This window comes from Ammodytes marinus (genome assembly GCF_949987685.1).
Source record: "Ammodytes marinus genome assembly, chromosome: 3".
In the NCBI taxonomy this organism is placed as follows: domain Eukaryota; kingdom Metazoa; phylum Chordata; class Actinopteri; order Uranoscopiformes; family Ammodytidae; genus Ammodytes; species Ammodytes marinus.
The window spans coordinates 32,251,535-32,277,601 of NC_137232.1; the positions used below are offsets into that span (position 1 = coordinate 32,251,535).

Sequence of the window (26,067 nt, forward strand, 5' to 3'; positions counted from 1 at the left end):
CATGATAACTCCTCAGGATTCTTTGAAAATCATACAAAGTCTTAGACAACACATGAGTCAAATCTTCAAGCGACATTGTTTTAGTATCTGTACCGGGAAACTTGATATAAATCAAGTTCCTGGGAGTCAGGAATGTTAAGTGTATATTCCGAGCAGACCAGCAGTGTTCTTCAGTCCTGGGTGTCTGCTGACGTGCATCGTCTCTGGGGAGGAGAATTTAATAAAAGTAGCACAGTTCTCTTCAGCGTGGGCTTGGGTTGCAGCACTGGCCAGAATCTGCATGATCCTCATCAGGGTAGTCTCACTAAAACAACAAAAGTACACAAGTGTCAACTTTGACAGGTAGAATGGATGCTGACTACTAAAAAAGGCACTGTGAAGTTAGGACAACTTCAAACCAGTTCTCAACAAGGGTACCATAATCAATACACACACACCTGCCGACGTGGACGCTGCAGGCCAGACACCAGGCAGCCTCCCCTTCTGGTGTTGGAGGCTCTTGAATAACTTGGCGGGACAAGCAGAGGGCCGCTCCTGCTAGCTGCACGGGCAGAAACGCCACACATTGGCCCTCCAGGAGAGACAGCTCCAGCAGGTAACGAGCCAGCCACACAACCTGATGGGACACAAAAGGACACCTCAGATCTGTGCATGCTGCGAAATAACCGCACCGATACATTGTTAGGGAAAACGGCAATAACGAGGAAACTGCACCAAAGGACACAAAACACAGATTTACCTTAGCACTGCAGCGAGCGATGGAGCCAAGAAGGATGAGGAAATACAGAGGCGGACAGTAGGACAAATCAAACTTGAGCCCACAAAGGACTTTGCGCTCCATTCGCAGCAGCTGATGCTTTGTGTAGGTGTGATCCATCAAGTAGCACAAACCAGACACCTAGAAGAAAAAGCGGGGCCAAAAAATTAAGAGTCGGGGTCTTTTGTTTTGCTACAAGCTGTACAGTTGGTGGGCGACTGTACCAGCCAACGTACCTCAGGGAGGAGACTCTCTTCCATCTTTGCAGCGAGGAAAATGCAAACCATTCCGAGGAGCTGCAGGTTGGCTGTCGTCACCTTGATCTGACGCAGGGAGCGGTTAAGAAGGTGTATGGCCAGATAGAGGGTCTCTTCCTGAAAATGCATCATCTCCTGGTAGGAAATATACATGGCAGTTCAAGTTTGGAAACCATTCCATAAAAATAAACTTTATTTTTATTACGGTAGTTTGTTTTATGTTCTAGTTTGATAACTTCAGACTGAGCCAGACTTACCACTTCCAGTCTCTATGCTAATCTAAGGTAACCAGATGCTGGTTGTGTCTTGATATTTACTGAACAGACTTGAGCGATATTAATCTTTTATCTAAACCATCGTAAAAAGCATTTTACCTAAAACTATTTTTTATTACGACCCATTTAATGTAGCCTCATTCTCAACATGGATGTTTTGTTGTGTTTTTTTCTCTCCCCGACAAGCCATCCAACTGAGTGTTTTACTTTGAAGACCAAGATAAATAGCCATCCTTTTGCTGGCATGACAGGGTTATCGTAATACTAATATATTAATTTGATTTACGTGAAAATGTAGACAAGCTTTTTGTTGCAGGAAACCAAGACCCTCCATTAATAGTGAGACTTACATGAACCTGAATGAGCCAGTCTACCAGGACAGCACGTGTGGCATCTGTAAAGTTTCGGGGCTGGTCAGCGTTGGGGAAAAAGTTGTGCGTTTGAGTTCTCTGCAGGGTGAAAAACAGGAGGCGCACAATGAATATGAAAATAGACACAGTAGAATGAGCTTTATGTGCCCATCTTCTATGGGTGAGCATTTAGCTTGTTTAAAATCGGCTTATGATCGGTTCCAACATGTGATGCTGTTTAACAGCCTCACCATCATGTCAAGGAACATGTCCCATGCATATGTCCGGTCCCATACGAGGTCCAGCTTCTCCAGTGCCGTCTCCACTTCATGGCGCAGCAGGCTGGGCACAAGTGCCTGTAGGCTGTGAAGACCTGGCAGCCCGAAAGGGTGAAGAAGCACATGCCCCTCCACACACCCATCTGCCACACAGGAAGGAAAGGAGGACAAGAAGTAAAAGAAAAAAAGTCACTCATAATGTGGTGGATGTTTTGCTCTGTGTGGATGTCAAATTAGAACTTATATTGACCCCTAGAATAGTTTCATAGCTAGTGCCAATTTTGGTAAAAAGTGTACAAGATGCAACAGAAACTGCAGTTTCTGTTGCATCTGAGAATCTGGCAACTTTTGGCATTGATCAACATACCATCTGAGTGCATTTTACTGTCTTCATGGAAACCCATGATGATGCCTTCACTGGTTTGCGTCGAGAACCTCCTTTCCTGCAAACACAAAGGGCAACATTACATATCCCCGCTACACACCCACACTTGCAAAAGCGATTGTTATAAACCACAAGCAGGTCCACCCAACATCTATGGTTTATAAAGAAGAGGACTGGTACTTGGTAGAGAATTCCTCTTACCACTGAACTCATGTGATCTGAAAAGAAGTTTAAACAAGAGAGGCGCTGTTGTGTGTGTTGGGTGCAGGTGACAAGATGGACAAAAAGGCGTACCCATCTGCCTTCCGTCTCCATTTTGACTGGGGCTTCTACTTCTAGTGGCTGCCAACGATCTATAGGCCCACATCTGCGGTCTGTCTCCATCTTGACCGGGGCCAGCCTGGACTCGTCTGCTACCACGGACTGCCAGCGATCTATAGGCCCACAGGCATTCGCCATGTTTCTGAATGGGGCTCGCTTCTCATCCGCCTGGAGGGCCGAAAGAAAGTCTTTGAACACGCAGAGGTGATCCTGGACACTTAAACATGCACACCTGATCATTTTTAGTATCACAAGCAGGCAAAAGGAAAGGTAAAGTATTGGTATTGGATAGTGGATTCAGTTCATTGTATGGCAATACATTTTTTAGTGGCCAGTAATGCCACAAATTTAATTTGCTCCATAGAGTGGTTCACTTTTAGGCATCAGGGTCCATACTGCAGTCTCTAATCAGGAAATTGGAGATGTTGGCAGGTGAATACAATTACTTTCATCAACATGAAAATGGAACAGGCCTGTTTGAGAAATAGGATTTAAATCCTTTGTACAATAATTGTACAATTAACCACCATAAAGATGTAATGTATTTAAAAAAATAAAACAGAACTGGGTCAATGAGAGAATTGGTTTAACAAAAAAAGAAGATGAATTACCTGTTGCAGTACAGGAGCGGCACTTCATTTCTAAACTTTATTATTGGAGGAGATGCTCACCTTCTTGTGTAAGTCCAGCAGGGCCTTGTTGGAGTCGCAGAAACCAGTCCTGGCCATGGTGAACGCCGGAGACAGAGTTCCCTAGCTGGGCCGCTGCAGCTACTTACACGGGTGGAAGAAGACGGGCGGATGCCTGGAGCAGAGACAACGCAGCCATGCTGCCCGGACAGCGGCTAATAAAGACAGGTGCAGGTGGGCCACGCTGATTGGGAGGGGGCGACACCGGCGTCAAGGCAACACAGGTGTCAAGGCAACACAGGTAAAGAGGACTTCCGGTCATCGTTTGAATAATAAACCGCATACTACTTCAAGTGACAAACATAAACTTATCAAAAAGTTGTTTTTTTCTTTAACCTACGTTTCCGACAAAAAAGGTGGTCTCAAACATAGACATCACATGTTGGGAAATGTGCAAATTAACTGGACACTACAAAAATAATCTCTTTAATGAATCATTACACATTACGTTTTTGGGGTAGTGGAATTGTTTTGTCCTCCCTCATTTGCGAATATTTCTATAATACACATCCCGATTTAACAACCAGGCTACTAAGCCATAAATAATGATACAACTCTGAGTTAGGATCAGGGCTTTAGACATTATCAAGAGTGTCAAGTTCCCTGGGTAGGCTAGTTCTATAGGCCTACCACACCCCCAGTTTTTTAAATAGAATATTATTTTAGCCTATAGTGTTAATATACTTTTGAAAAATTCCACTCCCAATGCAATTCCCTAAGAGCTATTTCAAAGCATTTCTCATAAAGCCCAAACATAATTCAGGTGTCAAGATACTAAATCTAGTTATTTTAATGTTATTAGCCTAAAATTATCCAATTTATGGATTTTGATATATGCCATAACCTTCGGCATGATGAAACATGGCACACAACTATAATAAGCTTTACAAAAGTTTGTAGAGCTGCTGCAGTGGATAACCTTAGATTGTACCTGTTCACTGTATACAAAAAAAAAGACACTCAGCTTTATTCAGTAAAAATATTTACTGGCACATAATAGTTGCAAATGTTATAAGCTACCATATTGTAGCAGGTATCACCCGTTACATTGTAAAGTCTTGCAAAAGGGGGCTTAAACTGTCTACCAGGACAATGTCCTCCCCTTAAAGATTGCTTTTTTCATTGCCCCCTGAGCCTCAACTAACAGCAACAAGCAAAAAAAATCTTGTTCCACCAACATAAGGTGTGACATTCGTGACTGTTGATCACATTCAAATATACTGTACAGAGAAGCAGGGTAATCATAGTAAAGCTGCAAATCAAATACTACAAAGCTGCAGACCTCTCCTTCTACTAATGCTGCATTCACCATCAAGCTTTTATTTTATTTTTTTGGTATTTACACAATAGTGAGGAGGCACTTGTGTGCCTGTGTATGCCTACAGGAGAGGTTAAGGGTATTATCTTGCATGTTAAGCTGTGAAGCATTGCTTAAAGCTTGGCCAGCAGCAGGGTTCAGAGTATGGCTTCACAACCAATATTAAAAAAGTTTAGCAGCACCCCCTTATGGCCATGATAGCAATGAAGGCAATTCCACAGTGGAGTCCATCAGTGCAGTGGTTCTGAAATCCGATCCTGCAGTTTTCCAAAGCAGGACACTAGGCTAGAGTATGATGGCTGACTGTGCCTGAGCCAGTGAGAAGAGGTGCTGGAGTTGTGAACTGTAAATCAAAGCCATTTGATCACATTATCATCTGCAGGAATGGGGCCACATGCTGCCCAACAATGAGTCGGCTGCTTTTCTGTGTCCTTATCGGTCCTTATCACCACTGTCACTCAAACAAATCCCCTGTCACCCTCTGTCACTCACACAAACTTAAAAGAAGGCAAATGAATGATTGACATGAGTGGTGTGTCCCAGAGCATGCTGACTGAGGACGTGATGTAAATCGCAGTAAAGTGCTCTGCAGAGTGAAATGGTAGAAAATATAGTTAAAATGTCCATTTAATTTCATGTCTCAACACTGCAGAATAAATTATAAGTTGAGTTTCATCAACATTGTCTGAAAAATGATAAAATAATTTATAAAGAAAAGTATAATTTAAAAATGTATGCAAATATGCTAGTTTAACAACTTTAATTTAGGGACCATTTTCTAAAAGATAAAAATAAATCAACATTAATTCCTCTGTAAATTTAAGTATGCAAATTCTAACCAATGAATTCAGTTTAGTCTAAGAAACAAGACAATGCAGAGAAAGGCACTGCCCATTTAAAATAGCTACCATCTTAGCTACAGTAAATCAGCAATCCTCAAAAGTAAATCCATTAATATAAAGAACTTAATAAAAAGAAAGCCATTTTAAAAATGTTTAATATATATATATATTTATATAATGTATACTTAAAACAAGACAATGTGTCTTCCAAAATTTGAGAAATAGATGGACATAAAAAAAGGAAAAATAATCAACAAACAAAAACAAATGACAAACAAAAAGATCTTGATGTGTCTTGAGTGAAGCTCCAGCAATATGGAATATAAATGATTGCGTCAACGTGCACACATTTCAATAATGCTGTCCAGAAATACTCTGCCATCATGTGCAGTCATTGCTCTAAATATGCAGATTTTAATTTCAACTCAACACCACACCAGCTGATGTTTTGATTGGTTCCCCCTGTCTGCGGGTGGACGGTTGGTCTGCCAGCTCGTGCAGTGTTTAGTTGGATTGTAAACCTGCAGACTATGGCTCCAGGACATACAACTATGTAGACTTAAGTGCTTCGACACATAAAGAAAACACAAAGGAAAGGATCTAAAACATCAAATGTGGAATCATTTGAAGTGTTGAACGTCAACCGAGTCAGTAAATTTTTGGCCTCATAATAAAGACTTCACAAAGATTTAACTTTCATACTTTAAATACAGGAACACTCAATAGGCTTATTTAAAAAAAAAATGTTTTAAACTTACACTGATATTACAAATAGAACATTAAAAAAAGATTGGTGCCTAACTCCTCGATTAGGAAGTGAGAATTACTGGATAGAGGACAGCGTATGGCGTCTACATTGGTCTCTTTAGACGGGTTGGGGAAGGACTGTGGTCAAGCGTTTAGTTTAGATTCTCCTCTTTCCTTCTCTTCTTACTGGCCATAATAAAAAATTACTCTTACGCCTCTAACCAGCAGCTAGTTGGTCAGTATGTCACTCCGGATACAGGGTCATTGATCCCAAATCCTGACTGCTGCATCACTTAGAGTTGAATTAATGCTGCTTTTAAAGCAAAAGTTAGCCATGCAAGAGAGATCCCAGTTACTAAAGTCAATTTAGCGCCCAGGCAGGTCACAGCAAACATTAATAACATGCTTGTTCCCTTTCAAAAATAAGTTGAGTGTGCCATGTAGTGTCCTCTCTCGTCGATATTCCAGCAATTGTTCAGAGTTTAAATTAAAAAAAAATGCATTGAAACAGACACAAATGGATGGTTGGGAATCAAGAAAACGGTTGTTCATACATTCTCCTGCACTCATATGCCCACGCACACACATTCACGCATCCACTCGTTCATTCACTGATACACACGTGCAGTGCAAACACAGAAATGGCAAGCCCTCCGCCCCATTTCCCCCCACTGTAGGGACAGTCCCACACTTGATTTGTAACAGCAAGTTCCAGAAAGAGCACTTGTAAAAAAAAAAATTAAAAAAAAGGAAAGAAAGAAAAGAATCACAAAAAATGCAGAAATATGGCTTTACATTTAAAACCGTAATAATCGATGAAATAAAAATGTGTCTTTCCCTCCCAAATCTTTTCCATTTTCCTAATTGTGTGATTATACTTTTTTTGTATTCTATCAAGTACGTTTGTGTATATATATATGCAGTCTATGCATGGATTGGTGAGTGTGCGTGTGTGTGTGTAGTATGGGTACAGCTGGTAAAGAGGTGGTACTTGCTGGCATAACCTGGTTTTCAAAGTGTCAAGGCTTTGATGTGGAACCCAGTGTAGTGCAGCAGAAGTCCTGCAGGGGGAAGCTTAAAGCCAACCCCAGGAGGACGAAACAGAGACAAAGCTGCCAGTCTATTCTCACACAAACCTGCTGAGGTCAGTCATTCATGGCCTGTGTGTTCATTTCATACTCTTATGATCCCCGTCTTGTGTCTGATTTGCTAGTATATATCTATCTATGTGTGTGCGTGTTCGTGTGTGTGCGTTAAAGACAGAATGAAAATGTGTCTTGTGCCCAGTTTTGTTGGTGTCGTTCCAATCCCCCCAGCAGTGCAAGTGTGTATGTGGGATTGCGGTCGTGTTTAAGCCTGCCTGCTTGTCCAAGAGTTCTCATTCCCGTATGCTGGCAGAGTAGGAGAACTGAGGGAAGTGTGTACGCTGATCAGATTCCTCTGGATCTAAACTGTCAACTAGAGTATGCACAAAGAGAGAAAACAAACATTCGCCAGGTCAAAACAGGTCAGAATGATCATGTCAAATCCAATTTTAGAGAAAAAACGACAGAGGTTTGGTCTACTTACACTTGTCAGGGGGAGTTATTGTTATGGTTTGTGCTGTGAACTCGTCATCAAAGTAGCGCGTGTCCGTCTCCGATGTGACCTGGGGCTTGAAGGGTGGAATGAGCTGAGGAGGAGAACGATATCAAGTCATTAGAAAGTCTATGGAAACCTGGTCTAAAATTGTTAAAACCGATATATGATGTAACATTTTGGTGTCTCAATAAGCTGTAACAAAAATCTGATTGAAAATAAATGTTCATAAATATAATAAAAATAAAAGAAGTAAAAAAAAAAAGTCTAGACCGACTGACAGGACTCTGTGTGGCCGTATCAAACAATCTCCATGGCAACATTGATTGTTTTTTATAGAATGTCCGGGCAGAGAACTGACGTGACTGGTTCAAAATACTTATTGTGTCATATGAACCAGAGCATAGCCCATCTTATCTAAACCGGATTTATGTAAAGTGTATCAAACTTAAATAACAATCTCTTTTTGCGATTTTGTTGTTTTTAAAAGCCTCCTGTGGACAGGTGTTGTAAACTAGCATTTATGCTAATACACTGAACACATTGCATCTGGTTCGTCCAATGTCATTGTCATGTCCATACACAAATAAAATAAAAATCAAATCAATCAATCTTTCATTTGGATTGATAAATAGACCTTATTCTTTTCAGATGCTTTCTATTATGCACCTAACTCCCCAAATGATATAGTTAGAAGGATTTTGTGGATTTGGGTTTACAGGGCCTTCAAATTCAGAACATCTTAATTTAAATGTCTCATCATTTGTTTTTTCTTTCCGGCGCAGCACTCCACCTTTTTTTCAACAACATCCTGCCAGTTGATGGAGGTGAAGAACTTGTGGCTCATCACATCTTTGGCGTCGTCTGCTCCGCCTCCGAGCCTGTAAACAAAAACAAAAACACTGTCATGATAATCGCCCACTCAACAGCTTCCTTTCTTTCTGCAGATAATTGTGCAAACACTGTCATTAGAAGTGTTCTGTTGTGCTGTTCCTCTTTTGACTTGTATTTATCAATTTCTGGACAAATTTATTCTTCATTTCCTTACCGCTCACGGGCGCGTGTGTTACTAAGCCCGCAGGCGGAGCTCAATGTGCTAATATTGGCAGTTATTCCCGACTGTTCCCAGAAACACTGGGGGCTCGACCAAAACAACAATCAATTATGTGCTTGTTTATGGCCATTACCCTGTACCCAAACTAATAAAAGAAGGAACAAGGGCTTAATAATGTGGTTACTTATTTTATAGCTGATTATGTGGGCCCCCCTGAGCACAGTGGACCGGAACAAAATACCAGGAAGAAATTGGCTTTCTCAGGCTTTACTGCTGCATCATCACCACTTCCTGCTAAACAAGCTGTGTGTCTGCAGTCAAAGCAAACAAGCATTACATCTATCTAAAATGGACATTGAGTTGTTATATTAAAAGATTGTATGACTCACAATCTCAGATATTGTTTTTGAGTTTTCGGATGTTGCAGGCAATTATATATTTTTTTATAACAACATTTTCACTGCAAATGAATAAATAATCATTTATGATTTTTTAATATGTGCCACCTTAGTGATACATCATTATGGCCTACCCTAGTTTATCACAGATATGTCAGCATTTGTTGTTCAGAAAGATAGGTGTGATGTATTTATAAAAAGTGTTGCTATATTGTCCACCAGGGAGCAAAACAGTAGCACTGTAATAGTACATAATAGTCAATTGATGATTACTAAAGGTTTGAATGATTGGTCATGCGTTTGAACTGCATATTTAATGTCTGTAGAAAAAAAATAAAAAAATAACTGAAATATTAAATAAGTTATTATTTTTCTGCTTGATTATCAAAGTGAATAGTATAAAACATATAACGGCGGACCACAGACCTTAGTTTGGGATCCTTTTTGAGCAGACCTGCCAGCAGGGCCTTGGCCTCAGGGGCCAGGTTCTTGGGGAAGCGGATCTCCTCCATGAGGATCAGCTCAAAGAGACGCTCGTGGTCTTGGTTGTAGAAGGGCAACCTGCCACACATCATCTCATACATGACCACACCCAGCCCCCACCAGTCCACCGCACGGCCGTAGTCATTGTCCTCTAGCACCTGACAGAAAAAAAAACACATTTCAGGGTTCTGTTTACAGATAAAACATTTAAATATTGAATTATAAATACTCACTGCTATACATGTTAATTAATGGAGTTTTTTTTTTAAATTAACTGTAAGTTATATTGTTTAACAGTATTTCAGAGGATATAATGTCCATCATTTTTTAAATAACATTTAAGAGAGCAATGTAGATGTTCTTTAGGTCAATATGCATTTTCTCACCATTAGCATATCAATGTTGTGGTGGCCAAAATGCCAACCTACTTACCTGTTAAAACTAGATTGCATCAGGTGCTCACCCAACCCTGTGGTATCATCAGTGCTAATTTACATCATCCTGGTCACAAAACATATTGACGTGGCACAACAGTCATTGCGGAGTTACCTCTGGTGCCAGGTACTCTGGGGTTCCACAGAAGGTTTTCATGGTGGCGCCGTCTGTGATCCCCTCTTTACACAGCCCAAAGTCTGTTATCTTTATGTGGCCGTCCTTATCCAACATGAGGTTCTCCAGCTGTGCAAGGAAACATTCAAATAAGTTAACAGCTAATAGAAAAGCATCTGTGTTGCTCACAATGTAATAATTTTTAATACCATCATCATTGGCCATTGCACGGATTTGTCTCCTATTTCTTGTCTAACAATAAAATGTTATATTATCTTCAAATAGTATCCATCCACAAATGTATAGAAGTGTCAGAGAGAAGCAGACACATTACCTTTAAATCCCTGTAAACTACATTGCGTGAGTGTAGGTACTCCAGTGCTGACACTATTTCTGCACCATAGAATCTCGCTCTGTCTTCTGTGAACACTCGGTCCCGAGTTAAGTGAAAGAAGAGCTGGAAGAGATTGAAAAAGGAGACACGGAAATGACAGACGGAATAATTCTACGATTTCAACATAGATGATGATTCCCAGTTAAATGGTGTGGTCATCAAAGACTAATCTAATTAAAAGACTATTAATAAGATTGAGACCGATTTAAATTCAGTGATTTCAGCAACATCTGATGTATCATCACATCCCACAATCAGAACAGGTGAAATGAATCCATCACAGTGTGTTTTTACATTGCTTACTACTACAATTAGCCGTCAACCAAAAGGTCATTACAAGGTTATATTAACACACATCACACATAAAATAAAAACTTACTTCTCCTCCGTTTGCATACTCCATCACAAAGCATAGCCGGTCATGCGTTTGAAATGCATATTTTAGTGTCTGCAGAGAAGGAAAACAAAAATGAGTGACAGAATGTAATGATTAAACGGTCCATTCATTTGTAAAAGGACAAAGTCAGGAAACAACACGGGCACTGGTGACTCACCGTTAGAAAGGGATGCCGCGTATTTTGGAGAACTCTGCTTTCTGTAACTGTGTGTGCCACCTCATCCTACAAGAACACACACACACACACACACACACACACACACACACACACACACACACATTGAGTACATGCAATGAGAGAAAGACCACCTTGTGATACATGGCAAAACTGTTCGAAAACAATTTAAATGTGAGGTTTTACTGTGATGTGTTTTCACTAACTTTAGCAATGATAACTTCTTTGCGGAGGATTTTCATGGCGTAGTACATCCCCGAAGCCTTCTCCTTCACAAGAATCACTTTACCAAATGTCCCTTTCCCAAGCAGCTTCAGGTAGTCGAAATCACTCATGTTCTGTGGGGACAATAGTCAAAGACAGGCCATGACAAATGGACATACATTTGTTAATGCACAGCAGAGTGAGTGAGTGAGTTTTCTTTAGGACAAAAAAATGTGTTCTTGGATAATAATTAAAAATAAACATATTACAAATATTAACTGTACTGTCCCCACTTTTGATATTGGTGCACTACATATGATGCATTCCTTATTAATCACACATTCATTTCTCAGGCATGGATGACATGTCGTGCTGAAATACACTTGTAAATAGTTCTCATAAATTTAGAGAACTGAGCATTTCAATGAGCCATTGAGAAACCGCAGCAAGGAAATGGACTCAAAACCATTCTATACTAAAAAAATGACTCATCAATATTTAATGATATCCCATACAACATAAAGCAGGAAATCATTCAGAATCTTTCAAGAATGTATTTTACAAAACAAAAGAAACATAACACAATTCAAGATTGACAAACATCTACATCAATATTGATCAACTTTACATTTTGCACCCCTGCATAAAATGTACACAGGATAAAAAAAGACAGCAGTCAATTGACAGACTGAGTCTGAAAAAACACATATCACTGATACAGAATCAGCACTAGACAAAATAAACACACGTGGTATTCCCCACTCATTTAAAGGTTGCTTCAGCCTCCCCAAAAAATAGCTTTGAGAAAGAGGCTTAAAGTTTGAACAACTTGCTCAATAAAGATGAGCTTAGCAGGACAAACACAGCAACTGCTCAGCTGCCAGGCACTGCTTGTGCAAATACTGACCACTTTTGTGCGGGATTTGGACACAGCAATCTCCATCTCCTCTGCCCCGCTGCTGTCACTGGGTGAGCCAAATTTGATCTCCATGGGCTCCTCATCCTGCTGCTGACTCTTCAGGCTATTTGCCACTGCCTGGATCGATCGCATCCACTCCTCCCTGACCCCGGAGAAAAAACACACATTGCCTTTATCAAATCTGGCCAAAGCCATGTCTACATTACTCTGAATCTGGTCTAAAAAAAACTGAATTGGCAAATGTTTTGCCTTAGGTTACAAATCATATTAGCAGTGACATAAAAAAAAATTAAACTCTTTGTACCCAGACAGATGGTATAGATGTGTGTGCCAAAAATGTATCTTAAAAGAAAAAAACAAACATAAACCCTGTTAGATAAGTTTAGAAGGTAGAGGATAATCTGGGGGGCTTCTGGGATTTGGTTCTTGGCAGAGTTGACGTAAACAAACTCAATGATGATTGCTTGGGTTAGGGGTGAATAATCAAGTCTAATCTGGCACTGAATTCTAATTTGAGCATGGTCTTTCCTACTCTCACAAACCAAAACAGATTTCACTGCCTGTAGTGAACAATGGCCCATTTAGGCCTTCTGGGTTTTACCGAATGCACTTCCTTTAAAGCAAGAGTTGATTATTCAAACTTAGAGAAAAAAATAGAAGTTGGTGATATTTTGAGTTCATCTACTAACTACAAAACATTTTTTTAAGCACAAATGTTCCTCATGGTACTGTCAATACCTTGGTTATATCCATTCTAATCTACAATAGAGACGGACAGCTAAAACCATACTAAGCTGGCTAAACCTATAAAAAACAAATGTGTCTACTTTTCATTTATTAACACTAAGCCAGTGTGTTACATGCCAACAAAACCTTTCCAAAGTTGATAAACATCAACACAACACTAGAGTGTTATTTTGAACCTGTATTTATGTGTATCATGCCTTCACACATGAATAACATGATATGATAGTTGACTGACATTTCAAATCAAAAGCAGAAAAATGAAAACGGTTTTCCTTGGAAAACAAGTATTTTCTGTAAGCTTTTCCAAATAAGGAGGAAGAAGAGATTTTGCCAATTTCATATTGTCCCTGTGTTTTAGAGTAGCTAAGACAATCTTCAGAAAGATCCTGTAGTGTGGACAGAATTTTATTTTCAAATGGAAATAAAATATCCAGATTGACTGGCCTAAACTCACTACAAGCAGTACTCTCAGGTCTTTCATTTTTTTCAAAACATGACTTCAAAAGCCCTTTACCTCTCATCGTTGCTGTCGACGTGGAAGGTGCGCTCAATAACGGAGGTCCATTGCAGGCAACGGATGACAAATGTGTTAGGCCTGGGCCGCTCTGTCTTCATCAGCTGGCATTCTACAAAATATAAGACACATGAGCCAACACTGAAGAACCAAGGGCTCTAACGGCAACACATAAAAACACTTCTAGGAGTCTTATCTGGCACTTAATGAAATTCGCAGACCAGAAGGAAAAAACACTGACCTGCGACAGAGAAGTTGTTGAGCGGTGGGAGGCTGTGGTCACTGGACACCTCAGGCTTCTCTTTGTAGCCGATGAAGGAGCCGTCGCTCTTTAAGATGAAGTAACGAGGTCGCCATGTTTTAATGTATTCACCTGAACAAATAGGCAGGTGAAGAGTATTAATATTTGACTACTGGCTTGAACATGACTACATACACTACTCGATGTCACAATAGCATTACAATAGAAATTCACTGTGAGTGACTGCATTGAGCTGAACACAGTTGTTCTCCATCAATGAGGAAACTTCCCAGACACCTTACTACAGAGATTTTGACATGGAACACAACTTTAATGTAGAGCAAGATGATGGACGGTGAACCCAAGGGGCCACCTTACCTCTCTTGTGGAGCCATCCCTCTCTCACAACACTGACTTCATTCATGCTGGGGCAGAGGACTCTCTGGGTTGGAGGGGGAGGCTGCAGACAAGCTGGTTGAAACTGTGTAAAATCCTCCTATTGGTAGTGTCTGACAGTGGCTTGGATTTAAAAGAATAAATAATAATAAAGTTATACCTGGAGAAAAATTAACAGAAAGACATACTGTTAGTGGAGTGTCCCTAAAATACAAAAACAAGAAAATGTATTTAAAAATAAACCTCAGCTGACTTGTAAAGGTGTGATCATTGAGGAAACTTCCCAGAAACCTTACGACAGACAAGGTTTTCTTCCTGCTGTTTGATTTCTGACTATTCACAATTCACTTACTAACTTCCGAGTAAGAACATAGCCATGGGTAATGTTTTCTTTTTTACACCCGCTTGCCCTTTTGAATTAGAGGAGCACTGAGAAAAACACAGGGCCTAAAGGAAGTAAAACTAAATCCAGGAAGGTGCAGGTCGAGGAAAAAAGCGAAGCAGACTTCTCAAAACAAAGGAAACTTTCTGTATGTTGCTCTCGATGCCTATCTGACTGTTTTCCCCATAGCGAGGCTGTGCTTGAATAAATTCCAGACCTTATGATGCACTCTGTTGCCTTGAAACACAACCCCACAACAAAGCAAAGTGCTGAGATCTGCACGTCTGCTCAACACCCCATATCTTACCATCTGACACTTCTAACAGTGACGACCAAACTGGGACTAGCAAAATGACTTTCATGACCAAAAGTTAGATATTAAAAATTGCAGGCACCTCAGTCCGCTGTCTCTTGCAACTTTCGCCTGTTGTGCCCCAGTGTCTCAGACAGTGTCATACAGTATATCAGATGGATATTGTTACTCTAGTGAGGCCAGGTAGAAATTCAACTGCAAATAAGCCACTGATCTAACAATAAGCAATGTGCACGATAAAGCTCTGTATTGTCAAAAATTTAATATTCTTCTCCGGCTATTGCTGCATGTTTGAGGAGAGGCCTTGGTGATCCAGGGTCAGCCCTGAATCAACAGCTTAGGTTAGAAAATAGGTCTACCAGAAATTTCACAGTATTTCAGTGAAAGTGATGGGGTGGAATATTACAGTGTGTACAGTCACCAGAACACAAAGACTGTTTGAACTGCTTTGTTTACAAAGATAAACTGATAAGGCTTCCCACGACTTCGGACTTTTTATTGCCATCGGAGTTGCATCGACGACGGTATCTCTGCACCTACTGATTTGAATGGTCAGGGAAATAACAGTGGCTGCTCTTTAGAGATAATAACTATGAACAAGTTTTCACTGCGCAAGCAATAGTCTTCACAAACAGGAAATCTACCGGAATAACTAGTCAAGCGTCCAGGCACTTGGTTTACATGTGGCACTGGCAACACTTGAGAAAATAATAAAGAGACCATAAAAATCAGAACTTGGCACAGTCAAGAGTCAAAGAAGTAGCCTATTTAATGATTAATGACAAACGGTAAACAGCACGGCCACAAGCTGCCTGGCGTAAACAGTCAAGCAACGTAAACACATCCTCGTCTTGTCTCACTGTATTACCCAGCTAGCTGAGGCAAAGTCAACAGACGCTACTTTGCAATTCCAACGCGGGTCTTTCAGCTTGTTTTTCTGCCGTAGCTTCACAGTAAACAAGCTGCTAAAACACGTCCCACTATAGCTGATGCGCAGCTCGGCCGAGTGGTGCATCAGACAGCGGCTAGGAAACTGACCGTGACCGCATTACGACCAAACAAGGCAGCTAGCCGAGATAGCTCCGTAGCAGGCAGCTAGTTAGCATGTCAGTTAGCCCCTCGCGCTAGTTCTCCCCGTCACCCCGGCTTTTCTCTCACCTCGACTTCGGCGAAAAAATATCCACAGCTGTTGGGTTTCTCGAAGGAGCTCGGAAGTAGCACAGCGCACAGCTCCCACCACTTAAAGCGTGTGTATTGAACTCTGTCAATGAGCACACAGCTTTAGCGGACGGCTCGCCGAGCTTGTTTTCTTCCCTCAAAACAACAGCAGCGACGGCGGCGTGCTTGGTCTGTTGCTGCTGCAGTGAATTTCGCTGTAGCGCAGTGGAGTCAGATGGAGAATAAAGTCCACAGCGCTGCAACTTGACTGGTAGTTGTGTTGTAACACGACTACAAATGAGCCCCAAATCCTGGACAGATAAAACCACCTCTTTGTGGGTGTGATGTGGTTTAAGTCGCCTGTTTATGCGTGGAAAACAGCCCTCAGTCCCAGACAGTACAGCAGCCCCGCAGACCCACACAAGAGGAAGTGACGTATGAGGCCAGAGAGGGTCCACTGCACCTGAACAGTTCGGTGTGAAAGTACACCAAGTACTCGACTCTAACCCAACTCTCACCCCTACTGCACGGAACTGCTGTACAGACGGTCTGATAACCAGACAAAGCAAAGCAAACTTCTAAAGGGCCAGGCAAAATGTCCCAAAATGTGTCTCATTTTCAACCCACACATTAAAAGAAAAGGGCACAAATTTTCTGTAAATGTAAACCTCGTCATAAAACACAGGTAACCAACTACTTCTACAGCATCATGTGTAAAGTGGAAGGAGTAAAGAAGAGGCTATGTAATACTTGAAACAAAATATTTATTATTTTAAAAACATTTCTAAAAAAGGCTCCTTTGTGATAAACTGTTAGAATCATGTCTTCTGTCAAAGACCTTTACTTTGTTGCTTTTGCTGCTTTCGTTGTAGGTAGCGAGCGCGAGCATCACTGACGCTGCTTTCGTCATTACGCTTCTCCAACTTCTTCATTAAATCCTCCGTGGAGACCTCTGGGAAAAAAAGAAAAAAAAGTATCTATTAGTGTGTACTTTGTAATTTAATTTTTCCACTGTACAATAATGAAAATCTTATTTCCAAATAGCATTCATCCCAACATCCAAATGAATAACTAATACAAATGTTCGGTAAAAACCTGGTGGTCTTTTTGCTGCTTCCTTGGCCTCCCATTTTGTCATCTCCTCATCAGTCACTTCTTGTCTGGCCACGCTGCTCAGCTCATAGACATCCACCTCATGGAGTTTGGGTAATAAGTCCTTCACCCAATCGTATCGAATAGGACACACGGTCCTCATGTACACCCGTGAGGTCACCAGCACATCGTGGAAGAGGACCCAGTTTAGCTCACCCTCCTGGTCAAACAGCTTGAAGCAACAAGGGAGTAATGACGAAGGGAGATAGCAGAGCATGAAATGATCTGGTGGCAAACATTATGTTTTTATGAAATTGGGGTTTTATTATTTAAAAAAAATTCAAGTTCATTTAAAAAAAAACACATTTACCGACGATGATGGATGAATGTGTACCATGGATCCATGGCCATCCATTGTGCAAAACGCCTTTCCGACAGACCTATGTGGGATGGGAAACATTACTTAGAGATAATAAAGGAATCCTAAAAGGGAGAGTTAAATATGGATTATTTCAAATGAACCTCGGCGATACCTTCTGGCAACGTTGGTGAAGTATCCTGTGCACAGGCATCGTCTGAAGAGTTCACTCTTATTGCCATCAAACTTTTCCACAGGGAAATCTCTCTTCTAAAAAGGAAATAAAGGAATTGAACTGATTTAATTATCACAGCAGTGTGTCAGTGTAAATCAATACATGACGGAGCTGAACATGTGACCACAGTGATCTGCAAAGAGATTCATCACAATTATTCAAGTGCAACAGATATGTGGGGAGCAAGCATGATCTGATATTACAGTCTTTTTTACAGCATCATGAAGCATTCAACAACAGGCTTCGGTCGATTGGTGTTAAGCTGTAAAACTGCTGGACCTGTTGGAGGCGGAGGAGGATCTCTCGCAGCTGTGTCTCCACACTAAAGGCAGACTTGAGCGCCCTCCAGTGGATCCAATGGTCTTTGCACCACGCTGAGGGTCCATCACTGCAGAGGGAGAGAGTGAAAGGCTCAGACTTGGACAGTGGTGAACACATCACCATTCATTATAAAGTCCTGAACGTAACTGCAACCGATGGACTAACACATATCTTTTTGCACACACCAAAAAAAAACAATACAATAAGTATACTCATTTTATTTCTTCTTCTAAGTGAATTTGTTTTTGTACCTGGATTTACATAACTGAAACACACAGAGGAGTGTGGCAAAGTCGTTCTTCCCAGCACTCTTGGAAGCCAGCGCTCTGTGCTTTTCATCTGCCTCTTTCTGCCTGTCAGGGTGACCTGCAGGAAGGAAGAGCTCAGTCAAAGCTGTGTCGACTGCAGTCTTCACAACACAACTTCTTCTCATTAGCCATTTCCTGACACATTCAATAAAAAAAAATTGCCAATCAAATACACCACATATCAGGAAAATAAACAGAACTTTCTTGGCTCTCAATATTTAAAGTTAAAGAGTGTAACTTTTTCATATGAATTTATGTTTGTTGCATTCAAGCCATTCCCAAATGAGTTGAAACAAAGTTGATGAAGCCCATCAGCTCCACAAAACTCTCTATTTCTCGGTATGGCAGCATTTATAAACTGGTGTAGGCTCCCCGACACTGACAGCGACGGAAGTTACGCACTATAGCTTTAACATAATCAAAAATAAAGATAATTTTTGTAAGTTCTGTGGTATTTTTCCATCCGTAACAGTTTTTTTTTTAAACTGTGCCCATACAAACTTTATGTCCTGCCTTAAAGCAAACTCTGCTGACCTGGCCGGATGAAGATGTTCTCCACAGACAGCATGGCGGCCACAGGGAGCAGCAGGTCCTCACAGCCCAGAGAGGCAGCTTTGAGCAGGGCCCTGGTGAGGCCCGGGTGCAGGGGGAACTCCACCATCAGCTCCCCCAGTCGGGTCACTCTACCTCTCCTGCAGCCCACATGGACAAGAGCACACAACATTTCATCTGCTGTGCTCGGGGGAAAAAAAACTAAAGCTCTACTCAAAAGACCACAGGTAGAAGAAGCAAGCGCTCACCTGTCGATGGCGTCGAATTGGTAAAGCTGTTTTAAGGCCTCGAGAATGAACCTTTCCTCCGGACAGTCCAGATAAGGGAACCTTAAGAAGACGTCAGCTCGTTACTAAATAATTTAAAGAGAGCATACAGATATGATGAGCTATAAGAGAGCAGACAAACAGACTGGTTACCTAATGACATCATGAACGCCAAGGCACTTGAGTGTGAGTATCACCGCAGTCAGACTCGTCCTCTGGATTTCTGGAACAGTGTATTCAGGCATGCTCTTCTCCCAGAATTCCTTGTTGTATATTCGAAAGCATTTCCCGGCTGATGTCCTTCCAGCTCGGCCTGCTCTCTGCTGAGCTTCACTCCTAATCACAGAAAAATATAAAACCCAAATCACGGTTGAGTTATCCTAATGTAAGCAGGAAAAACTTTCTTATGGAGGGGCACTATGGAACTTTCAGAAACGTCACATCCTTTTCGATTTAAGGAAAAATTCCTACTCGATTCCTTTTCATAGAAATAAGTGAAATACATAATTTAAGCAACGAAGAACAACTAATTTTTCGGGTTATATTGTTCCCCATTCACCCATATGCAATTTATAATTTGGAATTTTTTAGTTAATGTAACAGAATGGACCTTATGCAACCGTATTCGCAGGTTCGAAATGTACATGTCACCCTCAGAACACTCACTTTGAAATAGGCACCACCTCCAAGATATCCATGCCCACCCTTGAATTGTGGTTGAGTTGCTTCACAAAGCCACTGTCTATGATGTACCTTTACAGGGAAAAACAATTCAATCACAATGAGTCTGTTGGAAAACGTCACAGTGGAATATTTGAATGATTGAATGCAGTAGTTGTTGGGAGTTGCAAGCCAGTGGCTACAGACTTCACTCACTTTATGCCGTTGATAGTGAGGGACGTTGCTGCAATGTTAGTGGCCACAACACACTTCCTTATTCCTGGGGGCGGAGGCTGAAAGATCTGCCTCTGTTGATCTGATGACACCAACAATGATACCTTACACACAGTATATTGTGTTCTTTGGCAGTAGCCTCACAAAGAAAGATGTTGACTTAAAGTGAAGTAAGCGGTTTATTTATATTAATATAAGTGTTAAATCGCTCTTTATTCATACAGTAATCACTTACACGATGTGCGCGTTTCATAAAGCCAATCTCTTAGTCAGCTGCTCTGCATGTAATAAGCAATTAAACTTGATGTAGTATCCCAAAATGTTATCCAATCACAAGAGAGAACGCTACAAACCGACACCCGTCCGCACCCGTCTCACTCATGGTCTCACTGCCGGTGCACGCCAGAGCGACACATGGGTGAATGTTTATGCGCCTACAATGGCGGAACAGGTGAAAATCCTTCCCAATGTCTGTTTTGATGGTTATTATCATGTTTTATCACACTTATGGATCTGAGATGATGCTAGATAACTTGCTGCTCGAAGACCGCAGTGCATTAATGTGGTGACCTAGGGACGAGCGAGGGGACTGCTAACTGCAGTAACTGACAGGAAGTTAGCTAAAAGAACCATTCCGCTTACAGCTCCTTTAAAATGGAAAGGTTATCAATATCAATCCTATTACCAATGAATAAGGTGTTAAACCAGTAATTACCAGTGGGCATGGATCCATAAAGGGGCAATATAAGAAGGCCCTCCACTGTCGGGTCTTGTACATCATAGCCGTAGTCTATGGACTCGGCTTTCTCGTACAACAAGTCACAGGCACGCTCAATCTCTGACTGACCTGTGGAACATGGAGAATTATTGTGGTGGATTTAGTCTGGGTTTACCTGCTGTATACTGTGTGCTAAGAGCATGATCACTAAGACGTACCTGTTAAAAAGACAAGAATGTCCCCAGCCATCTCGCTGGTGTGCACATCGAGGGCTATTTTGATGACCTGAGGAGCACAAGATGTCAAATTATATTAATGAATGGGTTTTGAAAACACCTCGGGCGGCAACATTCAAATCTAAACTTGATTAGTAAGTGATGGTTGTGGAGTTGTAAAACTGAGCAGAAGCGCAACAAAAAAAAATCTAAAACAACACTGCACTCAAAGCTGAAAGTCAGTCAGTACCTCTTTGACATAACCAGTGCTCTCTATGTCTTTAGGTCCCACAGCAGTGCCAAACGTGCAGGTGACAGGGAAAGTCCTCCCGGGGATAGTAAAGACGGGGCAGTCGCCGAGAAAGGCAGAGAGTTTGTCGCTTTCCAAGGTGGCGGACATCACCACCACCTTTAGAGGAAGAGACCGGCCCTTTGCAGCCTTGGCAGAGTCTGAGAACCTCTTCTTCAATAAGCCCAGGAGGATATCCTACCATAGATACAAACACAGATTGACAGCAAGATTTTTTTTTTATTGCATTATAACATTACAGTGCAGAAATGAGTCTGACACATACGCGTCAATGTCATGTGTAATAAAAATTGACCCACTGTGTTGAGGCTGCGCTCGTGAACTTCATCCAAGATCACTACGCTGTATGGAGAGAGCATGGGGTCTGCTAGGATCTCTCTGAGCAAACAGCCGTCCGTCATGTACTTCACCAGCGTGCCCTGTGTCGAGCACATTCACATCTTTAGTGAATCAAACACTATTTAGATTGAATAGGCCTACTACATTTTATTCTGTTTTATGCATAAGTGGTAGCTTTGCCCCCTTACCTGTGATGTGCAGTCATCAAAGCGTACTTGGTAGCCCACCTCCTTACCCAGAGTGCACTGCATCTCCTGGGCCACCCTCTGGGCCACCGTGATGGCAGCCACCCTCCGGGGCTGGGTGATGCCAATTTTGCCATCTTTACATATTCCTAAGCAAAAAGAAGATTTTCATGTTTCATAGCCTACATAGATTGGATAAACATGTTTCATATCATAATGAAATGAAGACAAGTGAACCCCACTTCCACACTTATACGACAGCTTACCTGCCTGATGCAAATACTGTGGAAGTTGCGTTGTTTTCCCGCTGCCAGTCTCACCGGTGACAACCAGAAAAGTGCTGTCTTTGACTGCCTGAACCAGGGTGTCTCTGTGCCGATAGATCGGCAGGTTTTTCGAATCGTTTTCTTTTGCATCGCATCTCGTTGATTTGGACATAATACGGACCCCTCGGGCTATCTATACCAGCAGATATATCCGCGTGAGGAGCGGAGCTGACGTTAACCACGCAGAACACGGTTTAAAATGACGTTTTGTGACAACAGACAGCATCAAACTTCACCAAATAGCAACTTATTTTCAAATGTATCCCTCTTGTTTTAAATACGACACGCTCGCTCAACGATTTCCGCAAACTGACCCATTCTGCGGTTCTATTTGTCGACTGTAGGGCACGTGACTCAAGCTCCTCTATCAAAATAAAAGTCTGGCTGGACTTTATTTTTACATATTTTTTACAGTCTGTCAACATTTAAAAAGCAACCAAATAGAAAAAACACAAATTAAGTCGATTTGTTAACATGTATATACGTCTATTATAGTTTATAACCATTCAAATGCATCAAATATAGACAATATTTTCCTTTTTACTATTTAAGGACAGTATAGTAGGCTGTACATTTATTATCATTACAAATCATGGACAGTTGCTTCCAAATATTACTTTTTCTTTGTTACTTAGATAGAAGAAGAGGTCCACCAGAGACTACACTGTGAGGAATGCTCTCTCCGGGGATGATTCTCTTTAATTGATGCCTTCCTGAAAGACATGGAAAAACAGAGACTTCTGTTTGGTGTTAAATGAAAGCAAGAGCATGCATCAGTAATTCAAGTCAGATGCCATTGACAACTTCATTAAAACAGACTTCCACGTACGTACCATTAATGCAGGACTGTAAACAGTCTGGTCCTTTACATATCTCCACATCACAGTGAAAATATACCTGTGGGAGAAAAATCACAAAGGCTAAGAACTACCGGCAATTTATAGAACATCTATCTATTTATTTTTAATTATCGTACACACCAAGTCTTGGGATGTTGGGGGCTTCACAAATGAGAACAGCTTGACCACAAACCACTTATGAAGAGACGGATACTTCCGCTCCTTACTGGTGACAACTGGCAACACAACAGTCCTGTGGCTGTCACCACTGAAAGGACATCTGGATTGGATGCAAATATGAACATTGATTAGTTGCGGGTAGGTGTGTTAACATGTAAATGAGCAATAATATACCTGTGCATTTTATGAGAATTAACCCTGTCACAAGCAGGTTCCATCTTTTCGGGTCATTTGGGTTTTTAGTTGGTGTCGCCCAGCAGTCTCCCAGCAGCAGCACCAAATCTTTGTCCTCATGTTTGAGAACAAACACCTCCACATACACTGGCTGGCCAAGCTCAGTCATTATTGGTCGGCCACGGGCGGAAAAGAAGGTCCTGTAATTGGAATCTGTAGATAAAATTTAAGATAATAAATACAAAGTTGGCAACAAGAGGGTTCAATACACTGGCCCTTCAAAAGCAATATATACTTTTTCATGTTAAGTATTGACAAATTGTAATGGCACTTTCTATGGTTTAAGATATTTTGTTGAATCCGAAAATGCATACTTTGACACATTTATGAAAGAATAACAAGTTAAAAATATGAAGAAGGAGCAGAACAACCAAACTTGACCTTTTGCAAACCTCATTTCAGTCCTGAATATTCCTTCACTCTTCAGTGTCGACGGGTACTCAGATTTGTCCTCTTGAGCCTTAAAGCCCAGCTGAGTACTTTGGGCCAGTGCAAAGCTACAACGCACTGTAAGACTAAAAGAGAAGAAGACAATATTCTATCAAAATGTAATACCTTCAAAGAAGCAAGAAAAGTGGAATATTTTTAAAAATGGCTTACCGGAAAGGAGGGTCATGAAATATAGAGCCTCTCCGGAAAGGTTTCAACTCAACGTTGACCCAGTACGTTATATTCCCATCTACTATCTGTACGACATAAGCAACAATTGTTAAATTTAATCTCAAAAACATCACGTGATTAAAAAATAAAGAAAAGACAAGACATTTACCTTGGACTGAGTGCCACAATCAGAGAATGGGAAACTGAAAGTGACAGCATCCTTGGATCTTTTTTTGGGTTTACAATCGTGGCCCTGGTTGGAAGGGATCCAGACCGTGTCCAGGTTGAGCGGTGGGACTGTGGCAGTCTGATGGATGGTGATGTTGAACCCTTCCTTGCTGCAGGATAAATGTTTTGATACCAGCAGTGGATTTGTATTGTTGCTTACCTCTGTAGAAAACACACTGAGATTTAATAAGCTAAATTCTAAAACACGTCATGACATTTTACACATTTCAAAATGACCACCTTGGATTTTCCTTTCACAGACGACAAGTATTGACTTGACAATTTCAACTTTTCCCCTGTCCGCAAGGGCCATGATGACTACTGTCAGATTTGTAGTATATTTCTATTGGACAAAACAGTATACATATTAGATTATGACACAGACAATTATATATAGCTGCATTAAAAATAAATTAGACAAGCTCAAGAAGCTTTGCAGCTTACTTTTCTTCTCACAAAACACCCATTGGTGGCGACTGTTAAGATAATCAAGGTGTCAGTTTCTCCGAGGGAGTAGTGGCACTGTTTTGCTATAGCGATGGCCTGGTAATATCCGCTGGTTTCATCTGTGTATAAAAGGTACACACAAGTGAGAGACGAGCCATCACACCCACCATCAACATCGAAGACTTTCCATGTATTTTTAGCATCTGACTTACCTTGAACATAAATGGTGGAAGGATGACCAGCAAATTGCACCTTTGATATGTAGACAGACATCAGCCCATCGTGGCAAGTGAATGTGTTATTATTCATAGTGTTGTAAACCGTTGCTTGAAATTGTTTTAGAGCAGCGCTGGCTTTACAGTTCAACAGAAGCAGTGACAATGAAATGAATGTGACCAGAGTCAAGTCTGCAGTGGAGGCCCACATCTTCGGACACTGACTGAGGCTCTGTGATAGGAGGAGCAAGCTGCTTCTCGTTTGGCTTAATTGACACGACTCCCATGAGAGTAAAAGCAATTTCGAAAAGCAACTTCTACGCTTGCACCTTCAAAGTCAACAGCTTTCAGTTGGCCTTGTCCTTCCTGTGTCTGTTAGTGTTTCCTACCACAGGTTAAAATGCATGTGGGTGTACAAGACACTCTTTCTCAGACTCACTGTAGGTGAGTTTCTAAATTGGTATTAAGACAAAGAGACCATGTTTTATTTTATGATGAAAAACAAGAGGCTTATGTTATTGTATTATACTTTTCATTTGTATGTATGAAAACACATCTTGCATTCACAGTTTCATTTAGCACACATTAAAATGACATCTTGATTGGTTGATCTTTAATCTAACAGCACTCCCTCATATTGTAATAGAAGCAGACTATATGCAGAAATACAGTGTAATTATACAGAAAATACAAGACATGTCTTAAAGCTATAGTGCCTAACTTTGTCATATAAATGAATGCTTGTAACATTCAAGCCATCGCCAAATGAGTTGACACAAAGTGTATTAAGCCTATCAGCACCACAAAACAATTTATGTTTTTCTTAGTATGGCAGCGTTTACAAACTGGTGTTGACACCGACACTGGCACAGGAGCTCAAGAAATGCCCATGAAATGTTTTAGTTGTTTATTCTACTACTGAGAAAAAACCTGAATGTACTGTAGATGTGCCGACACTGTTGTTGTAATCACTCAGGATTCCACATGGGGGTGACAGAAGTTACGCACTATAGCTTTAACAATGTTTTCAGTAGATGTAAAAATCCATGGAAAGGATGTTGCACTAAAACTATGTCAATAGCCT

The 26,067-nt window shown here is 41.1% G+C and overlaps 3 protein-coding genes across 3 annotated transcripts; all 3 read right to left on the minus strand.

Annotated features, from left to right (window-relative positions):
• Positions 1-135: 135 nt before the first annotated feature.
• On the minus strand, positions 136-3,351 carry ccnp (cyclin P; the record flags this gene model as incomplete). The annotated part of the gene is made up of 9 exons (XM_080025085.1): positions 136-304; positions 438-616; positions 740-898; positions 994-1,149; positions 1,640-1,738; positions 1,891-2,060; positions 2,285-2,360; positions 2,648-2,791; positions 3,295-3,351. The coding sequence occupies 9 exons, from the start codon at positions 3,349-3,351 to the stop codon at positions 136-138; spliced, it is 1,209 nt and encodes a 402-aa protein (XP_079881211.1).
• Positions 3,352-5,609: 2,258 nt separating this feature from the next.
• Positions 5,610-16,526, minus strand: akt2 (v-akt murine thymoma viral oncogene homolog 2). Its single transcript, XM_080054006.1, has 14 exons — positions 16,122-16,526; positions 14,251-14,428; positions 13,873-14,004; positions 13,632-13,743; positions 12,359-12,512; positions 11,454-11,585; positions 11,230-11,295; positions 11,055-11,123; positions 10,616-10,738; positions 10,282-10,410; positions 9,676-9,890; positions 8,591-8,678; positions 7,789-7,891; positions 5,610-7,677 (listed from the first exon to the last, which is right to left on the minus strand). The coding sequence occupies exons 2-14, from the start codon at positions 14,294-14,296 to the stop codon at positions 7,598-7,600; spliced, it is 1,449 nt and encodes a 482-aa protein (XP_079910132.1). The 5' UTR covers positions 14,297-14,428; positions 16,122-16,526; the 3' UTR covers positions 5,610-7,597.
• Positions 16,527-16,951: 425 nt separating this feature from the next.
• On the minus strand, positions 16,952-22,536 carry dhx40 (DEAH (Asp-Glu-Ala-His) box polypeptide 40; the record flags this gene model as incomplete). Its single annotated transcript, XM_080053478.1, has 17 exons — positions 22,181-22,536; positions 21,918-22,063; positions 21,690-21,809; positions 21,331-21,567; positions 21,084-21,150; positions 20,863-20,994; positions 20,130-20,229; positions 19,920-20,006; positions 19,407-19,589; positions 19,236-19,316; positions 18,970-19,127; positions 18,379-18,493; positions 18,086-18,194; positions 17,747-17,841; positions 17,584-17,653; positions 17,217-17,445; positions 16,952-17,073 (listed from the first exon to the last, which is right to left on the minus strand). The coding sequence occupies exons 1-17, from the start codon at positions 22,350-22,352 to the stop codon at positions 16,952-16,954; spliced, it is 2,223 nt and encodes a 740-aa protein (XP_079909604.1). The 5' UTR covers positions 22,353-22,536.
• Between the last annotated feature and the right edge of the window lie 3,531 nt (positions 22,537-26,067).